Genomic DNA, 23,318 nt, shown 5'->3' on the forward strand with positions numbered 1-23,318 from the left:
GAGGGCTCTTCCACTTCTGACCAATCGCATGTCTCCAAGGCTGGGACCGAGGGGTGGGGTCAAGTGTTAGGGCGCGTGATTGGCTAAAGAAAATAGCCTCGTCCACCAATGAAGCGGTGCGGCAGGATGGAGGGGCTAGGCCTGCGCGGCCTGGAGCTTCTGGGGAGTCACCCGCAGTAGGGGCGCGTAGAGGAGGGTGAGAGGCGGCTGAGGACCATGGCGGCGGTCGTGGCGGCGGCGGCAATGCGCGCACGGATCCTGCAGGCGAGTGAGCGTGGGAAGGAGGGATCGCGAAGCTAGGAATTGCGTCCTTTCCGTCCACAATCTTAGCCAAAAGAACCCCACTTCTTAGCCGACCTTTCTGTTCCCACCGGACGCGCGCGGCCCCCCTGTCCCACCCCTCACTTCTTACCCGCCCTCGTTGGATCCTGGACTGTCACCCCTGGCCCGCTGCCCTTTTACTCTGAAGGCTCTCCTTATCTGGCTTGGGCCCACTCTCCTCCTTCGGCCCTGCCTGCCTCTGCAGTCAGTCACTCTTACCCGCACTTCTTGTCGTTCCCTGACCGTGATTCCCTTTCACCTCCGTGCCAGTCACCTCTCTCTCACCAGAAATTCCCTCTTCTGGTCACCTTCCCCTGCCCAGAGCGACCAGATTGTTCCCTTCCCCCCACCCTACCTCACTGTCTGTAATCCATGGTAAGGGAAGGAAGCACACGAGGGGGAGGGTCAGTACATGAACTTTGAATCTCCTTCTAGAAAGCGTACACCAGGTTTTCCCCCCAAAGCAGCTATTCGCTGAGCTGTTTTCCCTCTTTGTATTTTCCACGGGCTGTAGACTGGCCTTTTCCTGCTAAGACTTGGTTAGACCTTTAGCAAAGTTACATTATTCATGTTGGTGGTAAATAAGGACGCATAGTTATGCTACCATGATGTCCCAAGCACATGCCAGGGACTAAACATCTCTTAAAAAAAAAAAAAAGGGGATCCCTGGGTGGCGCAGCGGTTTAGCGCCTGCCCTTGGCCCAGGGCGCGATCCTGGAGACCCGGGATCGAATCCCACGTCGGGCTCCCGGTGCATGGAGCCTGCTTTTCCCTGTGTCTCTGCCTCTCTCTCTCTCTCTCTCCCTCTCTCTCTGACTATCATAAATAATAAATAAAAATTAAAAAAATAAAAAAAATAAAATAAATAAAAAAATGATAGAAGAATGAAGTGATAAGCATCTCTAAAACAGGTGATTGAAAATAAAAAGGGGGGCACCTGGGTGGCTCAGTGGTGGAGCATCTGCCTTTGGCTCAGGGCATGATCCTGGGGTCCTGGGATCAAGTCCCACATCAGGCCTCCTGGAAGGGAGCCTGCTTCTCCTTCTGCCTATGTCTCTGCCTCTCACTGTGTGTCTCTCATGAATAAATAAATAAAATCTAAAAGAAAAAAAGAAACAGGAAGTGTTAATTCTAAGTTCCTAGCCCAAAGTTAGCTCTTAGTGTGCCAACACACCCTCAACTCTTGCCCATGGTGGGGATTAGGCCCTTTCTGAAGCTAGCCTAAGGGGAGAGGTTCTACCAGGAGTTGCATGCCTGAGGCCTGTGGTTTCTAACTCTCTTCATAGTCCTTCCCCAGTTTTCACAGCCTAGCGAGGACTTAGGAGGCAAGATTTACTGCCAGAAACATTCTCCACCCTACAAGAAACAACATTGCCCTTCTTACTTGTTAAATCCAGCCTGGGAACTTCTTCCTCCATATTGCTGGACTTTTAGATAATATTAATACTTAACCAGGTTGCAGTGATCCAAGTTCTATTTTTCTAGTATCTTTTTTTAGTAGTACAGATAACAAAGTTTCTACCCTATAATTTCCATTACCAACTTATCCTTGAAATCTTTTACCAAAATTGACCTTTTTCCTTTGCCTCCTCACCATCACAGTGAGTCATTAATAGCCGTAAGAAGATATTTTGTCCTGGGATACCTGGGTGTCTCAGTTGGTTAAGCATCCAAATCATTTTGGCTCAGGGTTGTGGGATCAAGTTTCCATGGTGGGATTGGAGCCTGCTTAAGATTCTCTCTCTCTCCTCCACAACCCTCTTCCTACTTAAAAAACAACAACAACAACAAAAAAAAACAACTATTTTGTCCTTTAAATCAAGGAGAAGAATCATCCTTCCTATGCACTTTATTTTGGACACAGACTCTATTTTCAGATTCATTTGAAGAAACTTCTGAGTTGACCTGAAAAAGAACAGAAATGGTAATCTTTAGCCAAAGAGGAACAACTGTAACATGAAACTCTGATAAAGAGTAGTCTAGGGGGTGCCTGGGTGGCTCAGTTGGTTAAGCATCTGCCTTTGACTCAGATCATGAACCCAGGGTCCTGAGATCAAGTCCCACATCAGGAGCCTACTTCTCCAGCTCCCTCTGCCCCTCCCTCTGCTCCTGCTATCTCATTCTTGCTCTCTCTCAAATAATAAAATCTTTAAAAAAAAAAGTAGTCTAGATTCTGACAGTCATGAATTTCAGAGCATCATCAAAAGGGTCTATAAAGGAAAGAGCTTGTGTTTTCAGTAATTTTAAGTACATATGGTGCTTGATGTTCGATAGCTCAACTTAAAACTTTCTGATTTTACAGTGGTGTGAAAGCAGTATGCCTTCAGTAGAAACTGTATTTGGAATTTTGAGTTTTTATGCCCTTTGCATACCAGTGAAATGCAGTATGATAGTCTTGAGGGGATGCTGGGCAGCACTCCGTCAGCCACATGATCACCAGGTTAAACAATTGATACACTTATAACTATTCTGTACCCATACAATCATTCTTTTTTTCACTTTCAGAAACAGTATTCAGTTCATTGCATTAGATATTCAACACTTCATTATAAAATAGTAATTGTGTTAGATGATTTTGCCCAACTGTAGGCTAATGTAACATGAACATGTTTAAGCTAGGCTAGGCTAAGCTGTGATGTTCATTTGGTAGGTTGGGTATATTAAATGCATTTTCAACTTACAATGGGTTTATCACTCATATTCAGAGATAAGAAAACCAGTCTTTTTTTTTTTTTTTTTTTTTTAGATTTTATTTATTTATTCATGAGGGACACACAGAAAGAGGCAGAGACACAACACAGACAGAGGGAAAAGCAGGCTCCATGCAGGGAGCCTGATGTGGGACTCGATCCCAGGACTCCAGGATCATGGCCTGGGCTGAAGGCAGAGGCTCAACCGCTGAGCCACCCAGGCGTCCCAAGAAAACCAGTCTTAAAGAGACTCTGTGATTTGCCTCTGAGATGTGCTTTAAAGAGTACAGGGTTTACAATCACACTTGCTTTCTTTCCCACCTTCACCACCTTCTTGTTTTTTTGTTTGTTTGTTGTTTTTGTTTTTTTTTTTAGATTTATTTATTTCAGAGAAAGAGAGAGAGAACAAGTAGGGCGAGGGGCAGAAGAACAGGGAGACTCTCAAGCAGACTCCACACTGAGCATGGAGCCCAATGCGGGGCTTGATCTCATGCCTGTGCGATCATGACTTGAGCCAAAACCAAGAGTAGGTGCTCTACTGACTGCCACCCAGCCCACCCACCCCCACCTGCCAAGCTCCACCACTTTCTGGTTTTTAAGAATATTTGTGAAGATTGGGATTCATGATTATAATGAAGTAAATTACCTGACACTTAAGTAAATTACCTGACACTCCAGGGTCTTCCAGCTAGTGACAGATGGGGCTAAGAATTCAGGACTTAAGTTTTGGTATCTCTTTTTGTGTCAGGCACTGTCCCCAGGCTTTGGGAAAGGAGAGGTAAGTAAAACAATCACTGAAAACTCCTCTGTTAGTGGCTCAGCGGTTTAGTGCCGCCTTCAGCCCAGGGCCTGATCCTGGAGACCTGGAATCGAGTCCCACATCAGGCTCCCTGCATGAAGCCTGCTTCTCCCTCTGCCTCTCTCTCTCTCTGTCTCTCATGAATAAATAAAGAAAAGAAAACTCCTCTGTTATAACTCAATGATAGTGCACAGACAACTGCAGGGGTGTAGGGAAACTATCCCAAACTCAACCTGTCCATTCAGGAAAAGATTCTAAAAGAATTCGCTCCAGGCTTGACTTTTGCAAGACTAACAGACCTTCAGCCAAAGGGAAAAGGGAGTGCAAGGGAGTGCCTGATAAAGGAAATAGCAAGTATGACATAAACACCAAGAGAGGAAGAATTTTGCTGTGACGGGATGGAGGATACTTTCTTCAGCAACAGTGCTAATGAGTGTTTCTTGGGAAATGAAGATAGGAGACCCAACCTGTCAAAAACTCTATACTAATGTTTTGTTATGCCACATGCAGTTCCTTTCATGCCCTCTTGATGTCAGGGAAGTTGTGTATAAGTAAAAAAGTAAAATTAACTGGTTTAGAATGCTCATTGGCTGATCTATACATTTTCTGCCTTGTAAGAGAGTATGCATGAAACATAATACTAACTGATCGCTTGGTAAGTACTCATTCTTTCATTCTGCAAAAAATGTTATTGAATGCTTACTCTATTTCAGGAATGGTGTCAGGGGCTGAGGACACAGCCATCTAGTGATCTTTAAGGAGAGAGAGACCTAATAATTAGGTGCTTGGTCTAGACTTGATATTTTGACTTAAAAGCTTCTGACTCTGCTACTTCTGCTTTCACTCTCAGAAGTTAACTTTGTCTTTTCCTACTTTGGAGATTACAGAAACCATCAGTTGAGAACTCCCTCAGCTACCTACTACCAGACATACAAAACTGACCTGCACTGATACCCAAAGTGATGGCTAAGTAAGGGGCTAAGGACTAGGAGAGACCCAAGCAAATGGGATGAAACAATTCCAGGCAAGAAGGGACAGCATGTACACAGAACACAAAACATGTTCCAAAATGCCTAGAGCATATACAGCAAGGAGGAAAGGCCAGCTATGAAACTTGAGGTGAAGTCTTCTAAGCAACATCAAGATTAGTCTTTATCTAAAAACAGAGGAAAGCCATTAGAGCTTTTTAAACAAGAGAGTAATCTGCCCTGGGCAGCCCATGTGACTCAGTGATTTAGCACCACCTTCAGCCCAGGGTGTGATCCTGGAGACTGGGGATCCAGTCAGTCAGGCTCCCTGCATGGAGCCTGCTTCTCCCTCTGTCTGTGTTTCTGTTTCTGTCTCTGTCTCTCTCTCTCATAAATAAATAAATAAAATCTTAAAAAAAAAAGAGTAATCTGCCCAGATTTGTGTTTTAGAAAACCTCTCTGGCTTAGGGTAGGAAACTAGATTCAGCAAGCTTAAGATTGGAGGTTGAGAGATCTGTTAGGAAACAGTTAAGTCTAGGTGAGAAACAATGATGATAGAGACTATGGGGATGGCAGGATGGGTAGAGAATAAGGTCTGTGTTCCAAAGACTTCTAGGAAGACAGATTGCCAGGAATTGTTTGATTCACTGTGGAGAGAGAGGGAGGAACTGTGGAGACATTCAGGTTTCTTCTTGGGCAACTTAGGTGAATAGTGGCCCCCTTCACTGAAAGGTGGGATAGAGAAAGCCAGGCAGCTTGATGAGAGAAAGGTGAGGACTTCCACTTTTTCAATATGTACCTGAATAACACCAAGGTAAAGGCATAGTGAAGACAGTTGGGTGGGTGTTATCTGAAGAGGAAGAGCTGGCTAAGAACTACAGATTTGGGCATCATCAGAATCTAGATCATCAAGCCACAGGAGTTGATGAAATCATCCAGGGAGAATGTGCAGAATAGGAAAAGGCAGCCTAGGACGAAACCTTGAATTTAAATAGTTAGTGGCCAGGTAGCAGAGGACTAATCACAGAAGGCAGAGATGTGTCAGAAGAGACATCAGGACATCCCTGAAGACAAGTGAAAAGGGCATGAAAAATCAAGTATAGGAAGACTGGGAAGAACCCAAGGGATGTAGGAAGTCACTGGTGTTTGGTCATGAAGGTTGGAGTAGACTGAAAGGTTCGTGGGGAATGAGGAAATTAAAGGTAATTAGCAAAGAGAATCCTTGCTATTGGATGGAGAGATGTTTAAGTTTCAGGAAAGAAAGGATAATTGAGGGATCCCTGGGTGGCGCAGCGGTTTAGCGCCTGCCCTTGGCCCAGGGCGCGATCCTGGAGACCCGGGATCGAATCCCACGTCGGGCTCCCGGTGCATGGAGCCTGCTTCTCCCTCTGCCTCTCTCTCTCTCTATCATAAATAAATAAAAAATAAAAATTAAAAATTAAAAAAAAAAGAAAGGATAATTGATGTGTCTGGGTGGGAGGGGCAGGAAAGGTGGGTTTTAGAGCACAGGTGCAGAGGAACCTCTTCAGTTAGTCCACAGATACTAGTTGTGCACTTCAGTCTTTCAGTCACTTTTTCCCCACCGAGCTTGCTAGCTACCTGCTTCCTTGTAAGAAGAAAGGAGGAAAAGGGGCGCCTGGGTGGCTCAGTCGGTTAAATGTCTGCCTGTGACTCAGGTCATGGTCTCAGGGTCCTGGGATCAAGGCCCACACCAGACTGTTCTAAGCAGAGAGTCTGCTTCTCCCTCTCTCTCTCCCCCTCCTTGCCCCACCATGCACTCTCTCACACACACAAGTAAATAAATCTTTAAAAGAGAGAGAGGGAGAGTGAGAGAAAGGGAGGAAAAAAGGATGGGTATAGGTCAGTTTTGTAGATTTGCTAGTAGGAAGTTAAAGTTCTCATCTGATGGTTTCCAATCCCTCTGAAGTAGAAAAAACAAAGGTCAGCTCTTAAGAGAGGGGAAGCAGTAGGGTTAGAATTTTTTTTTTTTTTAAACTGCAGGATTGCACCCTGAGCCAAAGGCTGATGCTCAACCACTGAGCCACCCAGGTGTCCCCAGGGTTGGAAATTTTAAGAGAGTAAGTTCTGAAATAGCAAGGAGTGAGATAAGCTTTGAAATAGCAAGGAATTGGGATGCTTGGGTGGCTCAGCGGTTTAGTGCCTGCCTTTGGCCCAGGGTGTGATCCTGGAAACCCAGGATCGAGTCCCATGTCCGGCTCCCTGCATGGAGCCTGCTTCTCCCTCTGCCTATGTCTCTGCCTCTCTGTGTGTGTCTCTCATGAATAAATAAAAATCTTAAAAAAAATAGCAAGGAATAAGAGCAAATAAGTAGCAGGGAGATAGAGATAGCAAGGAGATAAGAGATAATAATAAGGAGATAAGAAAAGTTTTGAAATAGCAAGGAGTGAGAGCAAAAAGTATAATAATATAAAAGTAACATCGAATGAGCACCAACAACTTGCTATTTTCCATATTGGGACAATCTTGACCATAACAATTGTAAAGTAGGTGAACAAGTCAGATGTAGTGCCTACCTTAATGGAACTTCAGCCTTTTTGTTTGTTTGTTTTTAGATTTTATTTATTCATGAGAGACACGCACACACACACAGAGTGAGAGAGGCAGAGACAGAAGCAGGCTCTATGTAGGGATCCTGACGTGGGACTCAATCCCGGGTCTTCAGGATCAGGTCCTGGGCTGAAGGCGTCACTAAACCGCTGAGCCACCAGGCTGCCCAAACTTCAGCCTTTTAGGCAACAAATACCCAGGCAATTACAACTAAGACAGAAAAACCTGATAGGGTTAGTACTGGCTGCTAACCTAGTCTGGGGTGGGGGCAGTTAGCCATCCAGTGGCTAACATACAGTGTACTGTAGATGTTTATTAAACACCTACTATGTAGCAGGTAACATGTTGGTGTTGGGAACATTGCTATAAATAAGACATGGTGGGCTCCAGAAGAGTGTTGATGGTTTGAAAGTTTTTGTGGGGAATGGGAGAGGAAGTAGATGAGGCATTTGGAAGAATTGTCTGCTGGCCCAAAGGACCTGCATCCTTTCCCCTGGTTGGTTCTGCAGGAACACAAATTCTTGTACCTCGTTTAGCCCTAAACACTTTGGTTAATGTGTCTGTCTTCAGACAAGATAAAAGATTATTAGATTGCAGTTTTCCTTTATATCCCATTCTAAATGTTTGTTTTCTGAATTTGATATATTTGTCTTTGAATATTTCTTAAATCAACTTCCATAGCATATATACAAATGAGGGATTATTTTATTGTAACTGACCCCTCTCCCTCCAACATGCTGATTATAGCCTATTAAATCTTAACTATATAGTACATTCTTTTCCTATAAGGTACATGTGGCATTTTTTAAAACAGCTTTCTTGAAGTAAAATTGACATAAACTGTACATATTTAGGGTATTTCATTTGATAAGTTTTATATTTGCATATGCCTGTGAAAACATCATCACAATCAAGATAGTGGACATATCCATCACAAAATGTTTTCTTTTTACTCTGTCTTCTGTACTTCCTCCATCATCCCCAGGCAGCCACTGATCTGCTTTCTCACCCTATAGGTTCATTTGCATTTTCTAGTTTTATATAAATGGAATTGTATAGTGTGTACTGTTTTGTCTGATTTCTTTCACCCAGTATAATTGTTGTAGTTATCGATGTTATTGCATGTATAATAGTTCCTTTCCATTGCTGAGTATTATTTTAGTGTATGGATATACCTCATTAGGTTCCCTATTCACCCATTCAATAGTGGACATTTAGGTTGTTGCTAAGTTTTGGGCTATTACAACTGCTATGAGCATTTGTGTTTAAATATTTATATGGGGGCAGCCCGGGTGGCTCAGTGGTTTAGCACTGCCTTCAGCCCAGGGCGTGATCCTGGAGACCCAGGATCGAGTCCCATGTCAGGCTCCCTGCATGGATCCTGCTTCTCCCTCTGCCTGTGTCTCTGCCCACCGCCCCCCCTCTGTCATGAATAATTAAATAAAATCTTTAAAAAAATAAATATTTATATGGGCATATTATACTACCTTTGACACTTGGTTATGTACTATCAGACATATGACACCTATTGTGTTAAATACCATCTAAGAATTTTCATATTAGGATCTGTGGTGATGACATTTTTCAGGCCAAAAATTAGGAAAATATGGTCTAATAAAAACATATTTTTAAATCAGGACTCTCCTGGAAATTGAGGACATGATCATTATGGATTATTATTTTCTCATAGTTTGCTGTACCTCATAGACTGTTATCATTTCTCTTTAAAGACTGTATGACCGGGATCCCTGGGTGGCGCAGCGGTTTAGCGCCTGCCTTTGGCCCAGGGCGCGATCCTGGAGACCCGGGATCGAATCCCACATCGGGCTCCCGGTGCATGGAGCCTGCTTCTCCCTCTGCCTGTGTCTCTGCCTCTCTCTCTCTCTCTCTCTCTCTGTGTGTGTGTGTGTGTGACTATCATAAATAAATAAATAAAAATTAAAAAAAAAAAGACTGTATGACCATTAAGAGCAAATACCAAGTCCTCTTCCATATACCTACAGTAACTAGTGTAATGTTAAGTATATAGTAGCTATTTGCTAAGTCTTTAATAATTTTCTGCTCTCATCAAAATAATCATTCTTTTACCTCACAGGTCTCTTCCAAGGTGAATTCCACTTGGTATCCAGCATACTCCTTCTCTTCTTCAGTGGTAAGTTTATTTGGCACTGAAGTTGTATTTCCAAGAAGGAATACAGTATAATTTTGGGATTTTTCCCATTTACTTTCTTTACAAATTTGTGACAAGAATATATGTGAAATTTTCTCTCTTGGTTTTCTTATCTAGTATTATTTTAATTATGTCATAAACATTTTCAGTATTGCAAAATGCTCTTTATACTTACTATTTTTAATGGCTGCATAATATTCTGCCAAATATATATAGCCATAATTAACTAAAAATTTTCCCATATCTTAGATTGATTCAATTTTTCAATATTATAATGCAAACATTTATATAGTTTTTTTTCCTTCTTTTAGATAATTTCCTTTCTGAGGTAAGATTACTATGTCAAAAAATACATTTTCATGGCTTCTAGAGGTTTTATTGATTCTGCCAGATAGTTGTCCTCTTCACAATCTTTATAAGTTGTTTTTATAAAACTGTCAGCCATTTGCAGTATCTAGAATCTAATAAGGATAGGTGCTCAAAATCCTTTTTATTTACAAGCACACACTGTAACACAGTAGTCCTTCACATTTTTTAGTCCACAGCCCCCTCTGAAAATTTAATGTAAGCAAGCTACTTCTTAGAAAAACTACACACAAAAATATTAAAAAAACAAAACAACTTTTTATCACAAAGGTAATACATGCTCATGGTGAGAGGATAGAAAGTCAGCTGGCCAACAAGCCTTATGAGCTAGTCTTTGTTAACACAGAAGCTACTACTTTTTTAGTGTAAGCTTCATAGTGACGTAAAGTTCCACACTGTGATTATCAAGGAAGTTTCCTTTCTTAAGAGAGATCATAATAGAGGCTCAGCCACATCTTAAGCCTATAGACAAGTACACCGTGTATCTCTTTCCTAGTGGTAACATTTCTAGAGAACAGATGATTCATTTATCAACCCTGAATTCCTTCCTCTTTGTGAAGGAGAGAGAAGCAATGAACTAATATAAAGTTCTGTGGGGTTTTTATTTTCCAGCCAACTGTAAAGCTCTTCATTGATGGGAAATTTGTTGAATCCAAAAGTGACAAATGGATTGACATCCACAACCCAGTAAGCAAAGCTGCTTTGGGATTTAAACTGACTAGTCCAGAATTCTGGGAATGTGGTGGGAAGTTAGGAACCTGGGTGTGTGTCATGTGAAGTACATAATGCTGCCCCTGTGACTAGATGAAAAATGGAGAAGGTGATGATGATGCAAAAGATGATGTGCTGCTTTTTTCCATCAGGCCACCAATGAGGTCATTGGTCGGGTTCCTCAGGCCACCAAGGCTGAAATGGATGCAGCCGTTACTTCTTGCAAACGTGCTTTTCCTGCATGGGCAGACACTTCCGTGTTAAGCCGCCAGCAGGTCCTGCTCCGCTATCAACAACTCATTAAAGAAAACTTGGTAAGAAATTAGAATGGTGTCATTTTCCAAACTGTTGCCTAGGATACTTGTCACACCCACACAGAAGCCCTTTCAGCTGCTCTCCATTAACTCTATAATCCAGAAAGTCATAGATCATGGCTTTCTCCCTTGTACTACTTCTCCCTTGTACTACTTTCTCCCTTGTACTACTTGTACTTTTTTGTTCTTCCTTGGCTACCTAAGAACTAAAATCAATGCACATCCTTGCATTGGTTTCTATTTGCGTGCTTTTTCTCTAGAAAGAAATTGCCAAGTTAATCACACTGGAACAAGGGAAGACCCTCGCTGATGCAGAAGGAGATGTATTCCGAGGCCTTCGTAAGCTGGGAGTCCCTCTTTGGGAGTTCAGGAACCTTTTGGGAAAGAGCAAAGGGAAGATAGGAGGCAAAGATCTCAGAATGGGAGGTTGCTTCTTCCAGGTAGATTTTGCTATCCCATAACATCTTTTTTAATACTTGTGGAAAATGACAATACTTCTCAGGTACATAGAAAATAGTTTGCTTCATTTATTTTACTTGATCTTCCAGTAGGTACATGCATTTCACTCTCTTTTTTTCCCCCATTTGGAGAATCTCATTTTGCACATACCCTTCACATGGAAGGGCAAATCAAGGTTTCTTCCCTGTGTCATTGGCCTGAGCCATTCTTTATCCTCAGGAATGACTAGAATATGACGAACCTAAGTAGTACACAGTGGAGAGCTGGTGGTCTGACTACTTCTCTGTTCCAGAGGTGGTCGAGCATGCCTGCAGTGTGACATCTCTCATGCTGGGAGAGACCATGCCATCCATCACCAAAGATATGGACCTTTATTCCTACCGTCTGCCTCTGGGAGTATGTGCAGGCATTGCTCCATTCAATTTTCCTGCCATGATCCCTCTTTGGATGTTTCCCATGGCCATGGTGTGTGGAAATACCTTCCTGATGAAACCATCAGAGCGAGTTCCTGGAGCAAGCATGCTTCTTGCTAAGCTGCTCCAGGACTCTGGTGCCCCGGATGGGACACTGAATATCATCCATGGACAACATGAAGGTAACTGCCCTTCTGTACATGACATTTAATCTGGCTACCAAAAAAATCAAGGTGTTGAGTGGCAAAGGAATATTTTAGAATGAGGAACCTAGGGAAGAAGGGATTTACTAACAGTAATCTCCGTGTTTGAAGATAATGTGTGTTGACTGTTTGCCATCTCTGTGCTAAAGTAACTAATTGAGGAATAGCAATGCTTCTTGCCCTACAGAACACCTTGGGACAAAGAAGTCTGGATTAGGGCAAGACCCAAATAAAAGATAAAGTTTTCTCTTCAATATTGAGAAAATTTCTAGATCTTAAAGACATTCTAATTCACGTAGTAATAGCTAACACTTAAAAAGCATTTCTGTGTTTTAGGTACTGTTTCTAGTGCCTTTCATATATTATCTCATTTATTCTTTATAACAATCCCTCAAGTAGGTAATGTTTTTCCATTTTACAGGTAAGAAAACTGAGGCATAATGAAATTAAGTAATTTGCCCAAAGTCACAGTGCTAGAAACTATCAAAGCCAAGTACCCAGGAAAGCTGACTCTAGTTTTTACTTTTATTTTTATTATTTATTTATTTTTATTTATTCATGAGAGACAGAGAGAGAGAGAGAGAGAGAGAAAGAGAGAAAGAGAGGCAGAGACACAGGCAGAGGGAGAAGCAGGCTCCATGCAGGGAGCCCGATGCGGACCTTGATCCCAGGACTCCAGGATCATGCCCTGGGCTGAACGCAGGCACTAAACCTCTGAGCCACCCAGGGTTCCCTGGCTTTTACTTTTAAATACTAAGCTATATTGCTGCTCCTATGAGGGCACAGTAGTATGAGAGTGGCAACCAGAGTCCTGGTTATATAGTGACAATTAAGGACATACCACATTCTTAAAGGACAACTTGAGTATTAAAAGGCTGCTATTTTGTTTGTTTGTTTTAAAGATTTTATTTATTTATTCATGAGAAACACACAGAGAGACAGAGGCAGAGGGAGAAGCAGGCTCCATGCAGGGAGCCCGATGTGGGACTCGATCCCAGGTCTCCAGGATCAGGCCCTGGGCTGACGGCGCCACAACGCTAGACTGCTGAGTCACCGCGGCTGCCCAAGGCTGCTATTTTGGGACATCTGGGTGGCTCAGCATCTGCCTTTGGCTCAGGACGTGATCCTGCGGTCCTGGGATCAAGTCCCACATCGGGCTCCCTGCACGGAGCCTGCTTCTCCCTCTGCCTCTGTCTCTGCCTCTCTGTGTTTCTTATGAATAAATAAATAAAAATCTTAAAAAAAAAAAAAAGCTGCTATTTTGGAGGAAAACAGGAATTTTTGTTTTTGTTTTTAAAGACTTTTTTAGGGGCACCTGGGTGGCTCGGATGGTTAAGCATCTGCCTTCAGCTCAGGTCAGGATCTCCAGGTCCTGGGATCCAAACCCACATCAGGCTCTCTGCCCAGCAGGGAGTCTACTTCTCCCTCTCCTCTGCCCCTTCCCTCTGCTCTCTACCCCCCACCCCACCTCACAAATGAATAGGATTTTTTTATTCATTTGAGAGAGTGAGTGAGTGAACACAAGCAGGAAGGGCAGAAGGAGAAAGTGCTGGTGCAGACCCTGATGTGGGGCTCAATATCACAACCCTGAGATTATGAACTGAGCTGAAACCAACTGCATCACCCAGGCCATCCCCACCCCTTCACTCTTGCTTTTGGCTCAGGTCATGATCTCAGGGTGGTGAGATGGAGCCCTGAATTGGGCTCTGTGCTCAGCAGGGAGTTTGCTTGGGGTTCCTCCCCAACCTCATCCCCTTCCTCTTCTCCCTGCCCACCGCCCCCTCATGTGCATGCACACACATGCATGGATGCTTTCTCTCTCTCGCAAATAAAATAAATAAAAACATTTTTTTAAAGAATTTAAGAGATGGAAAGAACTTCAAAATTGGAATCTAGAATAGAAAAATAAAAGTATGGAAGCTTCTCATTCACAGCAATGGGAAAGGGGAAATTTGCCATGTTGAGAAGCCCACAGCCATTTGTTCCTTTGTAGTAATCATTTATTTTCTTCCTAAAGCTGTAAACTTTATTTGTGATCATCCGGATATCAAAGCAATCAGTTTCGTGGGATCCAACCAGGCAGGAGAGTATATCTTCGAGAGAGGGTCGCGACATGGCAAGAGAGTTCAAGCCAATATGGTGACTTCCTGTTCCTTTTTCCCCTAAATCTGTTATATGTATTGAAATTACCCACAGACAGCTCTTCAACAGAGGGGCTATTTCCCACTCTAATGCCAGTGTATTTTTATTTCCAGTTCATCCTGAATGTCTTCCCTTTAGCCATGAACCTTGTGATGAGTTTTATCCTAAGTCCCTTTCATTACCTTTTTATCCTATATGCCTAATCTTGATCACAAAGGGCACCTTTCTCCCTAAGAATGTTATTCAAATGCTTTGGGCTTTAGCAGTAACAGCTGGATTCTGGTTCTGGCCCTGTATCTTCCTTCATACCATGCTTTCTAGTGCTTTATCTTTCCTTCCTGTCAAGGCATATCCTAACTACTATAATGTCAAAGATACGCTTTGCCTGAGAGTCCAAGCTATCTAAGGTACTAGAAAGAGCCAAATATCCTTGTATGTGAGTGTGGTTTCCTTGGTTGCAGTTTGCTCTTCTCTTACTAGCTCCTTGCCTAATACATATTAATTCTTTGATACTAAATATAAAGTTCAATTACCGCTTTCTCACCCTTTGGTTAATGTTGCAGAAATGATAGCCACCTATGTACAGGCTTGGAACCTGCTTCTGATATGCCTACTTATTTCTTTTCATTGCTAAATGTCTTGGCCATTTTGACTTAAGTCCCTACCCGTTCACGACAGATTTATCGAGTATATTCTGTGTCTAATAATATACTATGTGTAATGGGATAAAATTAAGTAGCAGACATGGTATCTATTCATGGACTCCACTACAGTTGTACAGTAGTCCCTGTTCATCTCTGGGGGATGTCTTCCAGGACCCCCAGTGGATCCTGAAACTGGATAGTACTAAATTCCATGTATACTATATTTTTTCCTATACATATGTATCTATGACAAATTTTAATTTATAAACTAGGCACAGTAAGAAATAATAATAAAATAGAACAATCTTAACAATACACTGTAACAATACGGCTTCTCTTTCAAAATGTTTTTTTTTAATAAATTAATTTTTATTGGTGTTCAATTTACCAACATACAGAATAACACCCAGTGCTCATCCTGTCAAGTGTCCCCCTCCGTGCCTGTCACCCATTCACCCCCACCCCCCGCCCTCCTCCCCTTCCACCACCCCTAGTTCATTTCCCAGAGTTAGAAGTCTTTATGTTCTGTGTCCCTTTCTGATATCTCCCACACATTTCTTCTCCCTTCCCTTATATTCCCCTTCACTATTATTCATATTCCCCAAATGAATGAGAACATACACTGTTTGTCCTTCTCCGATTGACTTACTTCACTCAGCATAATACCCTCCAGTTCCATCCACGTTGAAGCAAATGGTGGGTATTTGTCGTTTCTAATGGCTGAGGAATATTCCATTGTATACATAAACCACATCTTCTTTATCCATTCCTCTTTCGATGGGCACCGAGGCTCCTTCCACAGTTTGGCTATTGTGGACATGGCTGCTAGAAACATCGGGATGCAGGTGTCCCGGCGTTTCATTGCATCTGAATCTTTGGGGTAAATCCCCAACAGTGCAATTGCTGGGTCGTAGGGCAGGTCTATTTTTAATTCTTTGAGGAACCTCCACACAGTTTTCCAGAGTGGCTGCACCAGTTCACATTCCCACCAACAGTGTAAGAGGGTTCCCTTTTCTCCGCATCCTCTCCAACATTTGTTGTTTCCTGCCTTCAAAATGTCTTATTATACTTTATTCACCCTTATGATGATGATGATGTGAGATGATAAAATGCCTACATTATGAAACAAGGTGAGGTGATGATGTTGTGCCACAGCATCAGGAGGATCATCTGCTTCCAGGCCTCAGTTGATTTTGGGTGACTGAAACTGTCAAAAGTGTATCCACGGAAAAGGGGGGGGGGACTACTGTATCTGGAAACATGTATGGACATGACCATGTTATCCTACATAGCTATGTTTCATGAGGCTATGCATCTGGAAGCAAGTCAGTTTGGGGAACCTCTTGGTTCTTGGTTCTTGAAGTGGTGTATTCAAGAGGTCCATCTAGTTCACCTTTCAGCTGGCCACTGGCATTATTACTGGCAAGCTCTTTGTTTACATCACTATTCATATAATTGGAAATCCCAGCAGTCAATAGACTATTTCTTGTCTAATTTAGGAAAGAGAAGGGAGTTCTCCTTGGTTCCTGGATGCAGTACTTAGCTTGTCAGTTTGTGACTGGAGGTTTTGTTTTGCTTTTTGGTAATGGTTTTGATCTAAATAAACACATATCAGCTTATCAGCTAAGGAAGTAGAAAAAAAGTAACCTGGAGATACGCTCTGTGCTACCAAGACTTTAGCAGTATCAAAATGATAATAAATCTAGCCTCAAAGCAACAAAGGGTATATTCTCTCTTTCCTTAAATTCCCATTTGAAATCTCAGATTCTTTGCTTATTTTCTTAGCCTAACTGTATTTTGCCAAGGGGGATTCATATACTCTCTGTATTTCCTTAGGGAGCCAAGAACCATGGAGTAGTCATGCCAGATGCCAATAAGGAAAATACCCTGAACCAGCTAGTTGGGGCAGCATTTGGAGCTGCGGGGCAGCGCTGCATGGCTCTTTCCACAGCAATCCTTGTAGGAGAAGCTAAGAAGTGGCTGCCAGAGTTGGTGGAGCGTGCCAAAAACCTGAGAGTCAATGCAGGTAATCAGTTATCTGCCTGGCTCCTTTAGACTTTGCATCTGTGACATTAAGCTCTTGGTTTGAGCATTGGCCTGATCAATGGGAGTAATCATGTTGACTCTTCTCTTTCCACTGTACTTGCCATTTGGAGTCATCTTTAGTTAACAGTCATAATTTATTATAATGAAGATCTTACTTTTATGTTGTTTTACAGGAGACCAGCCTGGAGCTGATCTTGGCCCTCTGATAACCCCCCAGGCCAAAGAGCGAGTCTGTAATCTGATTGATAGTGGAACAAAGGAAGGAGCATCTATTCTTCTTGATGGTCGAAAAATTAAAGTGAAAGGCTATGAAAACGGCAACTTTGTTGGACCAACCATCATCTCAAATGTCAAGGTGAACAACTCTGGGTTATTTATTTCACAAATATGAGCACTAAAAGCATTTTAGGAGCTATGGAATTTCATCCTTCCAATTTATAAACGAAGCCATTTAATGACTGAGACTTTGTCTCTTGCTGGTATTCCTCAGTTATTTTACCTTGAGTCTGAATGAGCCTCCTATCCTGATTCCCAACCTCCTTCCACTCTACCAATGGCTGGCAAACTTTCCATAAAGGGCTAGATAGTAAATATTTTTGGCTTTGCAAGGATATACAGTGTCTGTCACAACTACTCACTATTGACGTTTTAGTGTGAAAGCATATTAATGTTGTCTGGCTGTTAAATTAACCTTTATTTATAGACAATGGAATTTTAATTTCAAATAACTTTTCATGTCATGATTGATTTCTTTTGCAGCCATTTAGAAAATACTGAAACCATTCTTAGCTTGTCAGCTATACAAAAACAAGCAGCAAGCCACATTTAGCCCATAGGCTGTATTTTGCCAACCCTATCTTTTGTTACTTAATGTTTTTCTCTTCCTGCTCCTTGCTATCTAGCTTATAGCTATTGCAGTGTCTCCATCAATAATCAATCACCCAATATTTATTGAGCATCTACTCTGCACCCCAAATTTAGCTGCATCTTCGCCAGAAAGATATGAAAAAGAATTGATCTCAATTTTTATTTATCGAAACTCTGCAAGTCTCTCAGCTAAAATTAATGACTAAATAAATTGAGGTTAGGAGGCTTTTTTTGAAATTCATGATGTCCCCACTAATCCTACTATAATCCTGAATAATTAAGAGTTGAATGTAAGTATAGTAGAGATTAAGAAGCCTCTTGTCATAGAACCATAGGAGAAAAACCCACTTATTAGCAACAAACACAGCTGACTAGTTGCAGTGGTGAAGGATGTTTTGAATGTTTAATGTGACCTGTTATCAAAATATAATTATACAGACTCATTTGAGAGGCAAAGGAAACTTAGCACAGCTAAGTTTAGCACAGAAACACTCTCCTGTGGTGATTTCGATATATATTTGATTTATGAAAAATGAATTTTCATGTAACCTATCAGTAACATAACAATTGTGTAAACAGGTTTTACAGGTATAAAGAGGAAAACGGTGATGGGTCATGGGACCTAAAACTACAGTGCTTAAAGGACAGGAGTGTATTTATAGTTAATAGGAATTTCAAGTTGTTTATTGGTTTGCAGCTTGAAGATGGAACACAGCAAGAAAGGACTTTTTTAAAAAGGTGGTTTAAAAATGGAGAGATTCCTAACATGAGCTGTCCATATAAACAGTGGGTAATAAAGTACCAGATAAGCATCAAATACTAACTTTTCTGGATGCATCTCTCCTGACAGCCAACTATGACCTGTTACAAAGAGGAGATTTTTGGTCCAGTTCTTGTGGTTCTGGAGACAGACACTTTGGATGAAGCCATCAAGATAGTAAATAGCAATCCATATGGAAATGGAACTGCCATCTTCACCACCAATGGAGCCACTGCTCGAAAATATTCCCACCTGGTGGATGTTGGACAGGTTTGTGAACAGGATTTTTAGGAGATTCTTGTAGCCATGTACTGTTTCCTATCTAAGGGAGGTGGTAAAGTGATTAGTCACCGCCCCTCTGATTTCCTGTAATGCCCCATTTCTTCCTTAGGAATCAAAGTTCATGGGATGCAAGATGGGGTAGAAGTTCGGGTATTTAAAATTGGTCTCTCTGATGTCAGGCATTTTTGCTCCTAGATGGAGAGTTCCTTTGTTTGAGTCCTTTTATTTGTTGTGGATTTGTTCTGCTTTAGGTGGGGGTGAATGTCCCTATTCCAGTGCCTTTGCCAATGTTCTCATTCACCGGCTCTCGATCTTCCTTCAGGGGAGACACCAATTTCTATGGCAAACAGGTAACTGTAAGAAAACGTTTTTTCTTCTAAGAAAGTTTCTTGAACATATTCAGGAACAAGGATTCTGCAAGGAAGGATCTGCAAGTAGCTTCTGTGGGGTCATACACCGTTCAATAGTGCTTGTCAGGAGGTCCCCTAGAAGAAATTTAAAAAGTAACAAAATTTTGCCAAAGCTGCTGCTTCCTGAATACCTCAGGGCAGGAAGATTTTGGGGAAAGAACATGAGGAAGTCCAAGCCTTTATGTATATCCTTTCCTCTGTCTGAGATCCTCTCCTCCTACCTCCCTTTTTTCATCTAACAATCATCTGTCTTGTCTAAGTTTAAAGCATGGACTCCTCCAGAAAATCACCTCTGACCACTACCACCCTCCTTCCTTGAAGCTAGGTTAGATATGCCATTGTGTGCTCCCATTGCACATTTTTCTCTTGTAAGTTATTCATTTACAAGAATTTTCCTGAGCACGTTCTTTGTACCAAACCCTATTCTAGGCACTATAAATACATCACTGAACAAGAAAAATTAAGGAGATCTGGAACTGAATGTGGTCTGGTTTCACATTCCAGCTCTGCCAGTTATTAACTGTGTGACTTTGGGAGAATGCACCGTCTCTCAAGTTTCTTATCTATAAAATGAGAATAACAGTAGTACCTATATATTTCATAAGATTAGGAAGATTAAATCACTGTCCCCACATCCTTTAACAGGTACATATGTCCTAAAGCAGGAAGAAGCACAGCAATTTCAAAGAGCAGAAATAAACAGGGGCACAGAGAGTGATAAGAGATGAAGATACAGAGATAGGCAGGGGAAGTCCTGTCGGGCTGTGTAAGCCATGATAAGAAGTCCTCATCACACCATAATTATTATTTACTTCTTAACTGTAGTATCTGGCACAGAGCCAAGTGCTCAAATATGTGTTGAACAAATTGGTGAGTGGAACTTCTTTGTAGCTCCATAGTAATACAGCCATTTTGGAACCTTCAGTAATTAAATTACATGTTTTCTATACAGATCTCTTTTATAGTTCAATTAAAAATTAACAGTGCAGGGATCCCTGGGTGGCGCAGCAGTTTGGCGCCTGCCTTTGGCCCAGGGCACGATCCTGGAGACCTGGGATCGAATCCCACATCGGGCTCCCGGTGCATGGAGCCTGCTTCTCCCTCCGCCTATGTCTCTGCCTCTCTCTCTCTCTCTCTGTGACTATCATAAAATAAATAAAAAAAAAAATTAACAGTGCATATTGCATAGCAGAATGTAATAGTATGACTAACTGGTTAAGAAAACATTTTGGTTTTTTGGAGGCAGCTTATTCACTTTGTGCATTAGTCACAGCTTTTGTGTAATTGACTAGTTTGATACTATTAAGAAAAATTTCTTTCCAGGGGCACCTGGGTCGCTCAGTGGTTGAGCATCTGCCTTTGGCTCAAGTCGTGATCCCAGGGTCCTGGGATCAAGTCCCGCATCAGGCTCCCCGCAGGGAGCCTGCTTCTCCCTCTGCCTGTATTTCTGCCTCTCTGTGTCTCTCATGAATAAATAAAATCTTAAAAAAAAAAAATTTCTTTCCAGGGAAGCAGAGTAAAACTATTGCTTTTTTTCTCCCCTGTCTTGGTTTAATTACTGTAAATCATTCTGGTTGAAGGAAAAGACTGACCCCATATACAGCTTGAAGTCTTAAATTCTTAGGTGATCAAATTGCTATTTTGCATCCTGGAAAGAAAACTTGAAAGTAGGTAATAATCTGTCAATTTTTTTCAATAAAGTACCATGGTCCAGATTTTGTCAAATAATTTTAGAAGAGTACTTTGATCAAGCTAGTGTAATGTTTTTCTAGCAGTATTTTTTTGGCTTGCTAGTATTTTTAAAGATTTTATTTAGGTATGTATGTATGTATATATGTATGTATATATATATTTATGTATGTATAAATATATATATATTTATTTATGTATGTATGTATATATGTAATTAAGAGGAGTAGGGAAGCAGCAAAGGGTAGGGAGAGGGACAAGCAGACTCTGCACGGAGTGCAGGGTTCCATCCCACCTCCCTGAGATCATGACCTGAGCTGAAATTAAGAGTCAGACACAACTGACTGAGCCACCCAGGGGCCCCTAGCTTGCTAGTATTTTTTGTCTTAGCTCTTATCAGTCTATTCTCTTTCACTCAAACCTAATCTTACAAAATAAACTATATATATATATAGTTTATATACATACATACATATATATATATAGTCTTAAATATGCTGAATTTTTTTGGTTCACATTATACGTGATTTGGAAGTGATTTTGAGTAATATCAGACATTTTACTTTAGATTTATAAGATGTTATGGATTTTATTACATCAGATATAGAGCTATTTATCACTGACAGTTGTCAGAAATAGCATGTATTTCATCCCTAATTGTTAGTTTTTCTCTCCTTCCTGAGAGAAAAACTAACAATTATTGAATAGCAGTTACTTTGCTAGGATGTTTGTAGGTTATTTCATTTTCTCCTCACAGCAACACTATGCTGGGCCATAGATAACAGTTAAGGCCCAAAGTTACATGGCAGTTGATAAGGAAGAGAGGCAGGATTTGAGCCATGTTCCAAGATCTGAGAGCACAAGACTTTAAGCCCTAGGAACAGAATGAACTGTGAGTTTAATAAATTACATTGTTCAATTTTTCCACTTAGATCCTCTTGACTAGTTTCAACACAATAATAGCTAGGGTTTGACTATTTACTCTGTGGGAGGTATTATGCTAAATGTTTTAGATAGATGATCTAATGAACAATATGTTGGATTTTGGTTGCACCAATTCCTCAAGTGGGAATGTGAATAGCACTTTTCAGCACCTCCTTCAAAAGTTGATTCAAAGAAAAATCATGAAACCCCCAGGAATATATGCTACCTCTATTTTTTCCCCCTTTGTTCTCTTTAGGGCATCCAATTCTACACACAGATTAAGACCATCACTTCTCAGTGGAAAGAAGAAGATGCCACTCTTTCCTCGCCTGCCGTAGTCATGCCTACCATGGGCCGTTAGAAACAAGTTTGTTCTAGACTCAGTCCACCCTGAATAATCTCTCTATATTCTTGACCAACTTATTTGCCGACTTTGCTCAAGTCAGATTCCTAGGACTGGAATACCTGGTAACTAAAATTTTTCTCAAGACCATCAAACCCATGCAGCGTAGCTCTAGGAGACTCCTACTGTAACTCTGAAACCAGATTTTCACTTGCTTTTCTTACTTCAGCTTCTGAGATAGCTTTTGTAACTGTGAAATGCTTACATGGTATGAGAACTGAGACCTATTTTCTAGAAGTTCTCCCCTTTTCTGATGACTTGAAGGAAGGGAAGATTAGTGTATGGAAAGAAGATCTTCCAGTAACTAGAAGAGGACCTCTTGGATGGGGAAATAGGACAGAAATAATTCACCCTTTGGTTGTTCCTCAAATACAGCCCTCCATAAATGGCAGTGGGGGGAGACCCCTCTGCCAAGCTTTCCTGAGCCTCTCATTTAACCCACACTACACAGGACATAATCCATTTCTACTTATCCCACAGTTGTGAAAACTGCTTTCTTTTTCGATGAATGCCACTTTGTCCTAGTGATTTATGACCACTAATTCATCATCGTCACTGTTCCTGCTTCTAAAATCACTTCTCAAGGATACCTCAGTACTCACTGGATAAATCAACTTTTTGTGGTGTGTACCAAGTGTTAAATTTCAGATTTGGCTTCAACAATCAATAATGTTTCAGTCATTAATTCAGGTGCAAATGGAGTTATTGTTTTTTTTTTTTTAGAAAACTATTTCAAAAGTTTTTTAGGCCCAGAAATCAAGGAGTATTCCAGCTATGAAAGTGTGCAAGACTCTTGCCTTAAGTAAGTATAACCAGATATTACTTGCCGAATTTTTTTAGGTTCTTTTACCTTGCCTGCATTTCTCATTAGTGATAATTTTTAATGAAAGAACCCTGAATGTAGAGTGATTGGGGCCTAAGAAATTTCAAGGCTCTTCAGGGTATGAAATAGTAAAAAAGAAATGCTTTGGCAAATTCTTTGGCTACCATTAATTCAAATGTCTTTATGCCTTTTGTTCCTTTTGATATAGCTGAACTTTAAGTCAGAAATTGATGAGCTAAAAAAAATAGATTTTCAATTGAATCAGTCTTTCCTGATACAGTTTTTACCTAGTGAACTAGGAGAAGTAGGAGAAAGCTCCTGGCTCTGAGAGAATAATCTCTGGTCC

General features: G+C 41.3%; 2 protein-coding genes across 2 annotated transcripts in view; one reads left to right on the forward strand and one right to left on the reverse strand.

Annotated features, from left to right (window-relative positions):
* Positions 1-125: 125 nt before the first annotated feature.
* ALDH6A1 (aldehyde dehydrogenase 6 family member A1) lies at positions 126-22,869 on the forward strand. The gene is made up of 12 exons (XM_055304174.1): positions 126-264; positions 9,442-9,498; positions 10,495-10,569; positions 10,746-10,907; positions 11,168-11,246; positions 11,659-11,961; positions 14,000-14,121; positions 16,605-16,794; positions 16,988-17,169; positions 18,532-18,711; positions 18,975-19,073; positions 22,003-22,869. The coding sequence occupies exons 1-12, from the start codon at positions 217-219 to the stop codon at positions 22,105-22,107; spliced, it is 1,602 nt and encodes a 533-aa protein (XP_055160149.1). The 5' UTR covers positions 126-216; the 3' UTR covers positions 22,108-22,869.
* Positions 19,075-23,318, reverse strand: part of BBOF1 (basal body orientation factor 1) — a 40,181-nt gene continuing 35,937 nt past the window's right edge. Inside the window, exon 12 of the mRNA XM_055304175.1 lies at positions 19,075-19,208. Within this exon, the coding sequence (XP_055160150.1) occupies positions 19,197-19,208 (12 nt within the window). The 3' untranslated portion in view covers positions 19,075-19,196. The remainder of the gene's footprint in view (positions 19,209-23,318) is intronic.

Source organism: Nyctereutes procyonoides, unplaced genomic scaffold (genome assembly GCF_905146905.1).
Source record: "Nyctereutes procyonoides isolate TBG_1078 unplaced genomic scaffold, NYPRO_anot_genome, whole genome shotgun sequence".
Classification (NCBI taxonomy): Eukaryota; Metazoa; Chordata; class Mammalia; order Carnivora; family Canidae; genus Nyctereutes; species Nyctereutes procyonoides.